Here is a 12019-nt window from a genome sequence, read left to right as displayed (position 1 = left end):
GATACCATGAAGAATTTCTGAATTCCTTTATATACTTTAGGTACGCACCATACACATATATATACACAACTGACTGAATAAGAAAAAATCAATCTAACTTGATTCTCTCCTAAAATTAGGAAACTGAATCATCCTAAATGATCTCTCCTTCTTTATTCCTAAAATACTTTCCTAAATTAAAAAACCCTAACTTTGAATGCCAAATTTCAACACCTATCAACCCTTGGAAAGCTTTAGTGGAGAAAGTAACTGGTTTTTTTTTAATTTGAAAAAGGGATACTATGATTTCCTATTAGATTTCAAGGAAGTAGTTGTCTACCATCCTACACCTTTTTGCCTCATTTATTCTCTTGATCTTGAAACAAAACCATGGGGTTTAAAGCCTCTTCCTAGATGCCTATATTCTATACAAAACCCTTAATTCATGACTTTTACTCCTTGTTGGTGGGTCATTGGACCCTTTGGTTATGGGAAAGTACCAAAGAAAGAAAAAAAAATTGCTAAAGAAAATGATTTTCTTATGTTTGGTTGTTCTATGAAAAATACCAAAGAAAAGAAAACGTAATTAAAATTAATTAGAAATTTATACATTTTCAAATTATTTAATCTTTATGTGGAAGAGTTAAAATAAGTGAAATGAGTTTGAAGTAGCATATAAAACAATTTATTGACTTTAAGTCACCCTTGTGATCTAGCTCAAGTGGTAAAGGGATGGGGGAGGGTTTGTGAGAGGTTCCAGGTTCAAGTTTCAATGGGGATAAAAATTTACCTATAAAAATAAAAAAATAAATAAATTATGGACTTTAAATCTATTTTTTATTTTCTTTCAGTTTTTCTTTCCTTCCACTTTTCCTCTCGGTTTTCTTTCCTTCACATTTTCCCTCAAGTTTTCTGTAAACCAAACATGGCCTTAGCGTATTTTATTTTGCATTACCACTCACTTAGCTTATTAACTTCATTGTGTCTTATTTTGCATTACCAGTCACTAAACTTAACATTCTCATTCAGGCTACATGTCTTTTTGAACATGTTGTTTCTTGACTGCCCAGCATAACTTTTTGCAGAATGAGGCATGGTGTGTACCCTTCTTTTGAAATTCTCTCCTTAACTTGTTTGATATTCAACAATTACAAGAAACTGGAGAATAATTCTCCTTTTTTTCAGGATGCTTAAAGTCCATGAGCAGGACAGATAGAGATTAGTTGGGAATAAAATGTACAGTCCTGTAGTGATAGAAATTGGAGTATTTCAAAAGAAATAATGCCTGAGCCTTTGAGGATGTCAACAACTATGTTCCACATCGTGCTTCACATTCATTTTCTTTAGCTTTTGTTGGATATAATCCCCTGCCTGCAAAAGGTATTTTTATTTTTTATTTTTTTTATTTGCCAATAATGAGGAATTCACCCTGACAATAAGGCATTTATCCCACCTATCAGGGAAGCAAACTGCAGGTAATATTTGCCCACCCCTCTACCCTACACCGCACATCAGAGAGACTTGAACTCGGTACCCGCTGGTTTATTACTGTGTTTTTTACCGCTAAGCTACATCCTTGAGGGTCCTTGCCCACAAAAAGGAAATTAAATAAATAAATACATGGGCAAATGAGAGTCAGCAACTATCTAGCCATCTATTGATTTATTCAGCACTTCTTTGGTTTGGGTTTTCCAAGAGGGATCCATCTGATGTTACTGGAAGGCCCATGTCTTTATTATTCTTTCAGCATAGAAACATACATTCTCAGGATGATAATTTTGCTGTACCTTCAAAATCGTGGCCAATGGTTTCTTCCTCTAATTCTAGGATGCCGCTTTTCTACAGAAATAGTGGACATATCAGGCACATTTGGCTCAAGTCCAAAATTTTTTTTCAATATATGGCTTACCAGTATAGTACAATAATAATACATATGCATATCCTCATCAAATAGTGTGACGCATTTCCTAATTTTGTTTTCTAGAGCAAACAGAACCTAAATGAAATCCAATGTTTCTTTTGTTAAGTGGTAGATGTTATAATTCAATCTGGCACTTGATCTGATAACATTATTAGTATGTGGGTTCCTGTGGTGTCAATAAATCGATGTCTCATTTAATGCTTGCATTATGTAACTAGGTGGACATGTGGATAATAGCATAAGGCTAATATCATCAGATGGAGCAAAAGCCTTAGAAACAGCCAGAGGACATTGTGCTCCAGTGACCTGCTTGGCTCTCTCACCTGATAGCAACTACCTTGTGACTGGTTCCCAAGACACAACAGTTTTACTCTGGAGGATACATCGGGCATCCATTTCACATGCAAGCAGCATATCAGAGCCCTCTACTGCCTCAGGCACACCTACTTCAACCAGCAGTAACACTCTAGCAAATATTTTGGCAGACAAAAGCAGGAGGCGGCGAATTGAGGGCCCCATACACATTCTTCGGGGCCACTTCAAGGAAATAGTCTGTTGTTGTGTTAGTTCAGATCTTGGAATTGTTGTCTCATGCTCTCAATCATCTGATGTTTTGTTGCATTCTGTAAGAAAGGGCCGCTTGATCAGAAGGCTGGTTGGGGTGGAGGCCCATGCCATATGCCTTTCATCTGATGGAATCATAATGACTTGGAACAAAACTTCTCATAATCTCAGCACCTTCACTCTTAACGGGATCCTGATTTCTAGTGCACAAATTCCTTTCTCAAGTAGCATCAGTTGCATGGAGATTTCTGTCAATGGCGAGAGTGCTTTGATCGGAATAAACTCATGTACAGAAAATGAGGCAGCCTGCACTAACAGTGGAGACTTGAGGTTCAATAAGCCTGAGAATGAAGATCTTGATGCAGAATCAGATGAAACAAGGAAAAATCACAGATTGGATATATCATCGCCTTCAATTTGCTTCCTGAATCTACATACATTGAAGGTACTAAACTAGTAAAAAAAAAAAAAAACACTTTTTAACAGTGGATGTCATGCATTAGTTCCATCTTCCTGTTACTTAGAGAGTAGTAATGACACATAGCTGCAATATTCCTGCTCTGTCCGAGTTGTGCATTGGCTCCTGTAATTTGATAACAAAAAACCACTCATTTTTTATTTTCAGGATCTACTTTACCAACATGCCAATTCTTCTCTGCTGCAGGTGTTTCATACATTGAAGCTGGGAGAAGGGCAGGATATTACAGCTCTTGCTCTAAACAAGGACAACACAAATCTTTTGGTGTCAACTGCAGACAAACAGTTGATAATCTTTACCGATCCAACTGTAAGTTGAACATTTTATTTTGTTACCATTTGGGTTATCTCTTAAGCTGTTAACTATATGGTTTTAGTCACCGATTATAGTTGCAGGGAGGAAATATGCCTGTATCTGTGTTATGGGGAACCTTTTTCAACTTGTGGGGTTTGTTGATTGGAAAAGTAAAATTCATCAAATGTTTAGTGAAATAACCATTTGAATTGTCACAAATGGTTAGAGCCCAGTTATCATGATAAAACATTTTGTTCATTCTATAGTTTACCAAATCATGATGATTCTGCGGCTTATTTATTTCTTCAGTTGAGCTTGAAAGTGGTGGATCAGATGCTGAAGCTTGGCTGGGAAGGCGACGGGCTCAGCCCCCTCATAAAGTAAAAGCTTGAAGCTATTGAGGTTTGATTTGATTCGATTTGATTTGCCAGAGGAGATTAGAGATTTCCCTACAGCTATAATATACCAGTCAAATGAATACAAAGAAGGCCAAGTCCATCGCCCCAACTCAGAAATCATGTATGATTCTTCGACTCACAGCTCGCACTCATCTGGCGATTGTAACATATGTGTACCCAGGAAGTGGAAATCGATATATAACACGAGTGCTGGGTTGTCATACATATATTATATGTATGCCCTGCAGGGTTGTTCTGCAGTTTTTGACCTGATTTCAGTTGTAAGTTTTTCATCACTGGGATTGATTGGATTGATGAGTTTTAGGTTCTCAGGCTTGAGTTGTTCATTTTTGTCCATTAATTTTTTTATCATATTTTTTTATATATGATGGTATATGATTTTTCTTCCTTTTTTTTTTCCAGCAATTTTGAAAGTTGAACTGACAAAATAGATTCTCAAGAGGATATTATATTGGCATCCAGCCAATTTCACTTTGCATCCATTGATTCAATGAATTTTTAGGGCAAAAATATCCTGGATGAAATAACCAAATTATCCTTAATGAGAAATGCATATTCATCTCTCGTTTAGAAACACTAAGTTCAAACCTTTACATGATGTTTAAGGTTTTGTTTGATAATTGTTTTTAAGAATAGTTTTTTATTTTTCATAACAAAAAAAAAAATAATAAGAAGAAACATTTGACAGCCAAAAAATGGTTTCAAAAATATTTTTTTTTAAAAATAATAATAATTATATAAACATGTTGAATAATTAAAAATAAAACAATAGATATAAAAATTATTTTTTAAATATTTAGATTAAAAATATTTTACATTTCCAAATATATTTTTTTTATATAAATATTATAAAACAATTTATAAAAATTAATTTTTAAAACTATTTTTGAAAATAATTACCCAATATACCTTAATTTTTTTTAGGAATAAGCTTTTTTTTTGTTGTTAATCACATTATGATGAGCATACGTTTTAGCTTTGAACGAGGGTTTTTTTGTTTTTGGTTTTTTTTTTTCTCGCTTACATTTTTTCATGAATTTTCACTTTTAAATTCTTCCTAATTATTTTTTATCTATTTTTTACGAGTGTTTATTAAAATTTACATAAAGAATAAACATAAAAAAAATTGAGAAAAAATGAAGAAAAATATGGGTGTGAAAGAGGAGAATGGGAAGGTTGTTTTAGGTATATTAGAAATTTATTATTAGTTTTTATTTTTATTTTTTAAAAAAGAATGAAAATGCATCTTTGTTAATATGCTTTTCAAGTATTACTAGTATTCTAAATTTTGTTTTCTAGAATTCCAACAAGACATACTTCACCATTTTTTGAATTTTTTTTATTTTTTATTTGAAGGTAAAAAACATAACTCTCAATTACTTTTTATGATCATTTGAGATAATTTTTTGGGGAAGTTGTGTTTCCGGAGGCCCATTTGAAGGTTATATGGGAATGAAACCCATAGAAAGTGGAATATGGGCTTTATGCACTAAATACTGTTTCAAAAAGTTATTCCAAAATTGACATTTTGTTTTCTTTGTCAGCAGCCACCACGGTCTCCATGTAAGCAACCACTGGTCTTCAAAATATTCCATGTAATAAGCACTCAAATCTGAGAAGAAGCCGATCAAGGGAAACACAACATGAGTTATGTGGGTCTCCTTTGGGGAGGGCAATTTGGGTATGAAATCACACCTCAACCCGGAGTGCTCAAAATCCAAATTATTTTTGGGACCATTGTATTTAACTTGAAAATAATAAACTTGGGTTATGAAATCCTAGTTATTTGCATATCAAATATTATAAAAAAATTGGTTAAAGGAGTTGAAAAGGAAGCTAGGGTTTAGCATTGCAGAGAGAGAGAGATGGGAGGAAAAGGAAGGAGAAGACGAGAGAAGAACTACAGAGCTGCGCATGGAGGACACGAGAGACTCCCACCCCCACCTGATCTCTCCAAACTCGACGCTTTACCCTCCAAACTTCGCAAGCTCATGGCTTTCACTTCCCCGTCCACTCCACAACCTCCTCAAGGTCTGTTTGCTTCCCGAGAAACCTAAGGAAATTCAAATTACATAATGATTTTGAGTTTCATGCTTTGGTTTGTTTCAGTTTCCCAGAAAAAGAATGGAGGGGGGAATTGAACCAATTTGTATTTGGCTTTTTTAGTGGCCTTTTCTTTATTTATTTATTTGCCTGAAATTCTCTCGACAGCCAAACAAAGGTTTGGTTTTGGTGATTACTTAAAAACAAGAATTAAGGTACTTGATTTATTTTCTTTGAAAATATTTCTTACTTCATACGCCTTCTTTTTGTATGCTTTTAGGGTCTGCTAAGGCTTCGATCGATAAGGGAAAGAAGGGAAAGAGAGGAGATGCTGAGGAAAAAGTGAGGGTTATTCGTTTTCTTCTCTTGTTCCCTTTTTTTGAAGTTGGATTTTTGGCATTTGGAAATACACAGACTACAATTTTTCTATGGGTTTTTTTTTTTCTCTCTGGCTTATGGCTTGGTTTACCTGTTATGTTAAGAAATTGTATGGAGTTGTCTTTACGTTTGATAGGTTTTAAAAATTTATTTTAGAATTTTCTTATCAAATTATATCTTGGTGTTGCAGGGAAAAGAAACTGAGGATTGGAATTCTTATTTTACTTTCCCCCTAAAGAAACAAAAAGAAAATTCAACTTCACAAGGGCTTATTAGATTATTTTGGCTTGTTAGGTTAAGTGTGTGCTGTTTAGGTACTAAACAGTAAGAATTTTAAGCTTTCGAATTTTCCTTTCCAGTGATTTTTGGGCAACTAACAGAGGCTGAGTGGTTTAACCTAGTGATTTGGCTTTTCATGAACATCTCCCTGGATTTTGATGGGATCACTTATCTTATAAAATGAATGACCAGATTAATCTGGTAAAATGTGGTTTTTCATTCAATTTCTACCGTTTAAAAAGCTGCCCTTGACTCTGCACTTTGTATTTGCAATGTCAATTCAACCAGCTGAGCTGTGTTTTGCTCCCAAATTCTTGTACTGTATATAGAATCTGTAGTTGTATTGAGGTATCTTTGACTTTGAAGTGCTATAATTTCTTGAGGTATGGTTGAATCATATCAGCTTGGAACAAACTAGCTGGCTGCTGTCTCTATGACCCTCAAGCATCTGAAAAGAAAAAAAAGAAAAAAAGAGGGGTGTTGTAAACCATGCATATTTTTACCTGAATGCTTACAAGCCCTGCTGGTTCCCAATAAATTTTTTTGATAATTTGTAACCATCTATTTGACAACTGAATATAGGAGAACTACCTTTGGTTTGGTTATTTGATTAGAAGCCTTTATAGCTTTTTTAATTTGACTTGTTTATATGACATAGCTCATGAGTGGTCTTCTGATAAGCAGACAGACAAGTTAATATCTATACATACTATTTCATTTGCTTGATTCTTTATTGGGAACAAATGATATTAGTGTGCTAAATTTATTTGACTCCTATGGCTTCTTTTCTTGGTAATATGGACTTAAGGTGTGACTTATTTTACCAATTTATGAACGATAAATTATTTCCTTGTCTATTTTTCATCATCTTAGTTTGTATTTTCTGTGAACCTAAGCTTCATCTCAGCAAGTTTCTGTATGGATGCTGAACTTTTGAGTTGATTACATGTGTGATTGTTTTGCAGAAACTTCATCTGAAGGATGAGCTTAACTATAAAACCACTGAGATTGATGCAGCAGGTGATGGTGAACATTTCATGACATCCCAAGATATGGAAGATAATGATGGAACTGTGCCTAGTAGCACACATGAAAAAGGAAAGAGAAAAAGAAAGAGGAAGCAGGTAAAGGATCTTCGGTTTGAAGCAGAATTGGAGAAAGTAGCTGGTCTTGGTTCAAAGAGACGGGAGCGTAAGAAAAAGTAAGCATTTACTATTTTCATTTCAGGATATGATACCTGATTATTCTGTAACATTTTTATTTTATGTTGCTGGAGTATTCTCGGTAATGATTTGCATACTTGCAAATTTAATTTCAGATGGGTAGGGAACAAAGATGGATGTGTGTGATATTTTCCAAAAATTAAATTCTGTGCTTTACTTTGTGGATATATAACATATACGACCTTAGCCTTTTGGATCTAATTAATTCTTGCTCTTGTTTTAATCCATAGGATTGATTTTTCTCATTGATTAAAAAAAAATTGTAATCATGTTCATATGCTGAGCTGATTTTAAAATTTTTAGGTTATATTTTTGCAGTCAGCGATAATTATACTGTATTTCACATTCTGTTTTCTTATCAAAATGCTGCCATTTGTAATTCTAATTTACCTGAATGCAAATATCCAGAGCTTGCCCTCTTAGCTTAATTCAAATCTGCTGCCTGTCTAAAGTTTTATGTTTGTTTTTTTCAAAGATATTTGGAATCAAGAAAAAAGAAACACAAAAAAGCCAAGACAGAGGAGAATTTGGACTTTCCGAGACACGAGAAGATCAAATTTGGAGAAGTAGTTGAAGCTCCACCAAAGCTGGTTGCAGTCCCTAAGGTAGCATCTTAAATTTTCTGATGTTTCAAAACCCATTTACTATTTTCTTGGCTGTTTAAACTGGTTGGCTGTTCTGTCTCTTGAAGGCTTTTAAGGCTTTGAAGACTGTCCAAGATGCTTCACAAGAAAGGCTTCGGTTGCAAGCTGTCGATGCCTACAGGAAACGAAAAGGATGGGTTTCAAGGCCAGGGATCCATCTTCCTCCTCCTGTGACCACTACACCGATATAATCGACAACAGCCTAGTTCTTGTTCGACCCACTGAGGGCTGGAGCTGTTTCTGCCTATAATCAATGAAAGAGAGAAAGGAAAATAGCAATTCTCCTTTACTGTAGGGAACAGTGGGCCTTAACTCCAGTTTTCTGGAATGGTTTAGGGTTGTAATAGCTGTAAAAGTAGAAGCAGCAAGCCTTATTTACTTGAAAGTTTTATGATGAATGAGCAAATTGGCTTGATTCTTTGTGACAATTGTTTGCATTTTATTAGTATTTTGGAATGGGAATGCAGTTTTTAAACCATGGCATGCATTTTCTTTCAGAAGTTTCTTTATATGAGTATTTGTCCCATTAAGCCTGAAGTATAGTGAACATGAATTGGAAGGGCCTAGGGCTTGGAAAGAAGCATTTACCCAGGGACTACAAATCTTAATTGTAGGTCGGATGTCTTACAGTACAGGCTTGTTTCATAATGGAAATAAAATGATTTATGAAAGAAAAAACACACCATTTTCAGAAATAAAGCTGTTGGACATGTGAAAAGGATTGTGGGTTTTAGGTTGTGTCAAAAATCGATTGAATCGACGAATTAAATTGGTTTAAACAAAATAATTTAAGAATTTTTATAATAACTTTGACTTTTAAAATATAAATTTGAACTAGACTGGTTTGGGTTATGATTGTTCTATATATATTGTTGGAGTTAGGTTTGGGCATCTAAGTGGATTGCCCGACCCGATCCAATAAATGAGAACCGACCCAATTCAATAAATGAGAAATAGGGAGAACAGTTTCTAAGAGTTTTAAAACTACTTGAAAATTGATACCAAAAATAATGAACACAAATATAAAAATCTTCGCAAAATGGAGCTTCTCATATTAAGCTAGTAATTAGTCCATTGCTTCTAATATCATATTAAGCTAATAATTGATTCAAAAATTTAAGTTGCCCATATACATATTTGGGGGGTAATATCCGTCAAGCTTACTATCATGGGTTAAGTTTAGAGAGAGAGAGATATATAGAGAATCCGGTGCTTTTAATATCATATTAAGCTTAATAATTGATTCAAAAACTCAAGTCGTGCATATATATATATATATATATATATATATATATATATATATATATATATATATATATATATATATATATATATATAGAGAGAGAGAGAGAGAGAGAGAGAGAGAGAGAGAGAGAGAGAGAGAGAGAGAGAGAGAGGGAGGGAGGGATGCAACAACCTCAACTTTTATGCTTTTTCTAGGCAAAGAAAGTTTGAATTTTCCATAGTTTCGCATTGTTAGAACTAAGATAATAAAGAGATAAAGAAGTGAGAAAGAGGGAAAGAAAGGGCTCAGATTCAATCTGGAAGAAATCCTCTGTTTTTTGGTTTACAGAGCAAACCTCAATATTTATATTACAATAGTTTCTTCTCACTAACTAACTTGCTTACACGTGTACAACACTAACAATCTGTTATAGCAATCTAACATCCTCTTAACAGCTAACAAACTAATAGTTAACAAATTATTTTATAATCCTAACATTCCCCCTCAAACTTAGAGTACTTAAATCAAGAACTCTGAGTTTGCTTCTAAGTAGAGAAAATTTGGAGCTGGGTATAGCTTTGGTAAAAATATCTGCTGTTTGGTCACTTGAAGGAACATGTCTCACATCAATAAGCTTTTGAATAACTTTCTCACGCACAAAATACAAATCAAGCTCAATATGTTTGGTTCTAGCATGTAAAATTGGATTTGCAGGTAACAATATTGTGCTCAGATTGTCACAACATACTGCTGGAGTTCTTGGTAATGTGATCCTCAATTCACTTAGTAGGGCAGTTAACCATGTGATCTCAACAGTTATTCCAACTAAGCTTCTGTATTCTACTTCTGTAGATGATCTAGAGACAATATGTTGTTTCTTTAAGCACCAAGAAACTAGATTGTTTTCAAGATAGACACAATAACCGGATGTTGATCTTCTATCATCTGGACTTGATGCCCAATCAGCATCACAAAATCCCACCAAATTTAAAGTATTTGAACGGGTCAAATGAAGTCCATATTGAATAGTGTTTTTCAAGCATCTAAGTATCATTTTTACTACTTGCCAATGTTTTTCTTGTGGATCCTTCAAATATTAACAAACTTGATTGACACAAAAGGAAATTTCTGGCCTGGTGATAGTGACATATTGAAGTCCATATTGAATAGTGTTTTTCAAGTATCTAAGTATCATTTTTACTACTTGCCAATGTTCTTCTTGTGGATCCTTCAAATATTGACAAACTCGATTGACACAAAAGGAAATTTCTGGCTTGGTGATAGTGACATATTGAAGTGCACCTACAACACTCCTATAGAGTTGAATGTCTTTCATAGTATCACTTCCAGACGCTGTAAGTTGTTGACCACTGATCATGGGAGTCTTCATGCCATTTGCATTGTTCATTTTGGCTTTGCATAAGAGATCATGCACATACTTAGTTTGAGACAAGTGTAGACCTTCAGTGGTATGTTTCACTTGTATGCCCAAGAAATAGTCTATCTCACCAAGATCTTTAAGAGAAAAACTCTTGTTTAATTGTGAGATTAATTGTTGAATTACACAAGGATTACTGCCAGTAACCAATATATCATCAACATATACTAGGAGAAAGGTAGTGTGATCCATAGTGAACCTTATGAATAAAGACCGATCAGATTTAGCAGATGTAAAACCAAGATCTACAAGTGCTTCGTAGAGTTTCTCAAACCAGGCACGTGATGCCTATTTGAGTCCATATAGAGATTTGTGGAGCTTGCATACTAAATAAGAAGTGGACTTTTCAATAAAGCCTTTAGGTTGTTCCATATAAACTTCTTCTTGTAGATCTCCATTCAAAAAGGCATTGTTGATATCAAGTTGTTGAATTTTCCAATTCCTTGATAATGCTATAGTGAGAACCACCCTGATTGTAGTAGGCTTCACAACAGGGCTAAATGTTTCTGTATAATCAAATCCAGCTGTTTGGTGAAACCCCTTTGCAACGAGTCTAGCTTTATATTTGTTAATAGAACCATCTGGATTTTCTTTAACTCTGAAAATCCACTTGCATCCTATTACTTTTCTACCAGCTGGAAGGTCAACCAAAAACCATGTATTGTTTCTCAAGAGAGCAGAATATTCATCTATCATAGCTATTTTCCAGTTCTCATTTTGCAAGGCTTCATCAACAGATTGAGGTTCTTTGGTAACACTGTATACTTTTGGTTTAAATATGCCCTTCTTAGATCTGGTGATCATAGAGTGTATATTTCCAGTAGTATTTGGGATAGATGATGATACAATGGGAGCATTAGAGTCTTGACAATTTTCCAAATGAGTGGTTGTGTTGACAGGAGGAGTGAGAGCAATGGGAGAGGGTAATGAGGCTGTAGAAATAGAAGAGACATGTTGTTTAGAAGAAAGAATTGGTGGTAATTGACTAAAGGAGAGAGGTTGAGAAATAGAAGAATGTTGAGGTTGAGAGGAAAGAGATTCTGAAAATGGAAATAAATGTTCATAAAAAATGACATATCTAGATATGAAAATTTTATCGGAGGGGTCTAAACACTTGTAGCCTTTATGAGTGAG

The 12019-nt window shown here is 34.4% G+C and overlaps 2 protein-coding genes across 3 annotated transcripts in view; both read left to right on the top strand.

Annotated features, from left to right (window-relative positions):
- The window catches only part of LOC117932175 (BEACH domain-containing protein C2), a 64374-nt gene extending 60332 nt beyond the window's left edge, over nucleotides 1–4042 (top strand). Inside the window, exons 30-32 of one of the 2 annotated variants that reach the window (XM_034853280.1) lie at nucleotides 2119–2909; nucleotides 3129–3251; nucleotides 3546–4042. In XM_034853280.1, the coding sequence (XP_034709171.1) occupies nucleotides 2119–2909; nucleotides 3129–3251; nucleotides 3546–3620 (989 nt within the window). In that variant the 3' untranslated portion in view covers nucleotides 3621–4042. Of the gene's footprint in view, nucleotides 1–1008; nucleotides 2036–2118; nucleotides 2910–3128; nucleotides 3252–3545 lie in introns of those variants that run through there. The other variant, XM_034853281.1, reaches the window with a different exon arrangement.
- A 1425-nt stretch (nucleotides 4043–5467) lies between these two features.
- On the top strand, nucleotides 5468–8697 carry LOC117932182. The gene is made up of 5 exons (XM_034853287.1): nucleotides 5468–5686; nucleotides 5979–6040; nucleotides 7321–7556; nucleotides 8054–8183; nucleotides 8270–8697. The coding sequence occupies exons 1-5, from the start codon at nucleotides 5521–5523 to the stop codon at nucleotides 8411–8413; spliced, it is 738 nt and encodes a 245-aa protein (XP_034709178.1). The 5' UTR covers nucleotides 5468–5520; the 3' UTR covers nucleotides 8414–8697.
- The last annotated feature ends 3322 nt before the right edge of the window (nucleotides 8698–12019 follow it).

The sequence above is a fragment of the Vitis riparia genome, chromosome 15 (assembly GCF_004353265.1).
Source record: "Vitis riparia cultivar Riparia Gloire de Montpellier isolate 1030 chromosome 15, EGFV_Vit.rip_1.0, whole genome shotgun sequence".
Lineage (NCBI taxonomy): Eukaryota > Viridiplantae > Streptophyta > Magnoliopsida > Vitales > Vitaceae > Vitis > Vitis riparia.
Note: the sequence above shows the minus strand (reverse complement) of the source record. Positions and strands in the feature narration are given on the sequence as shown.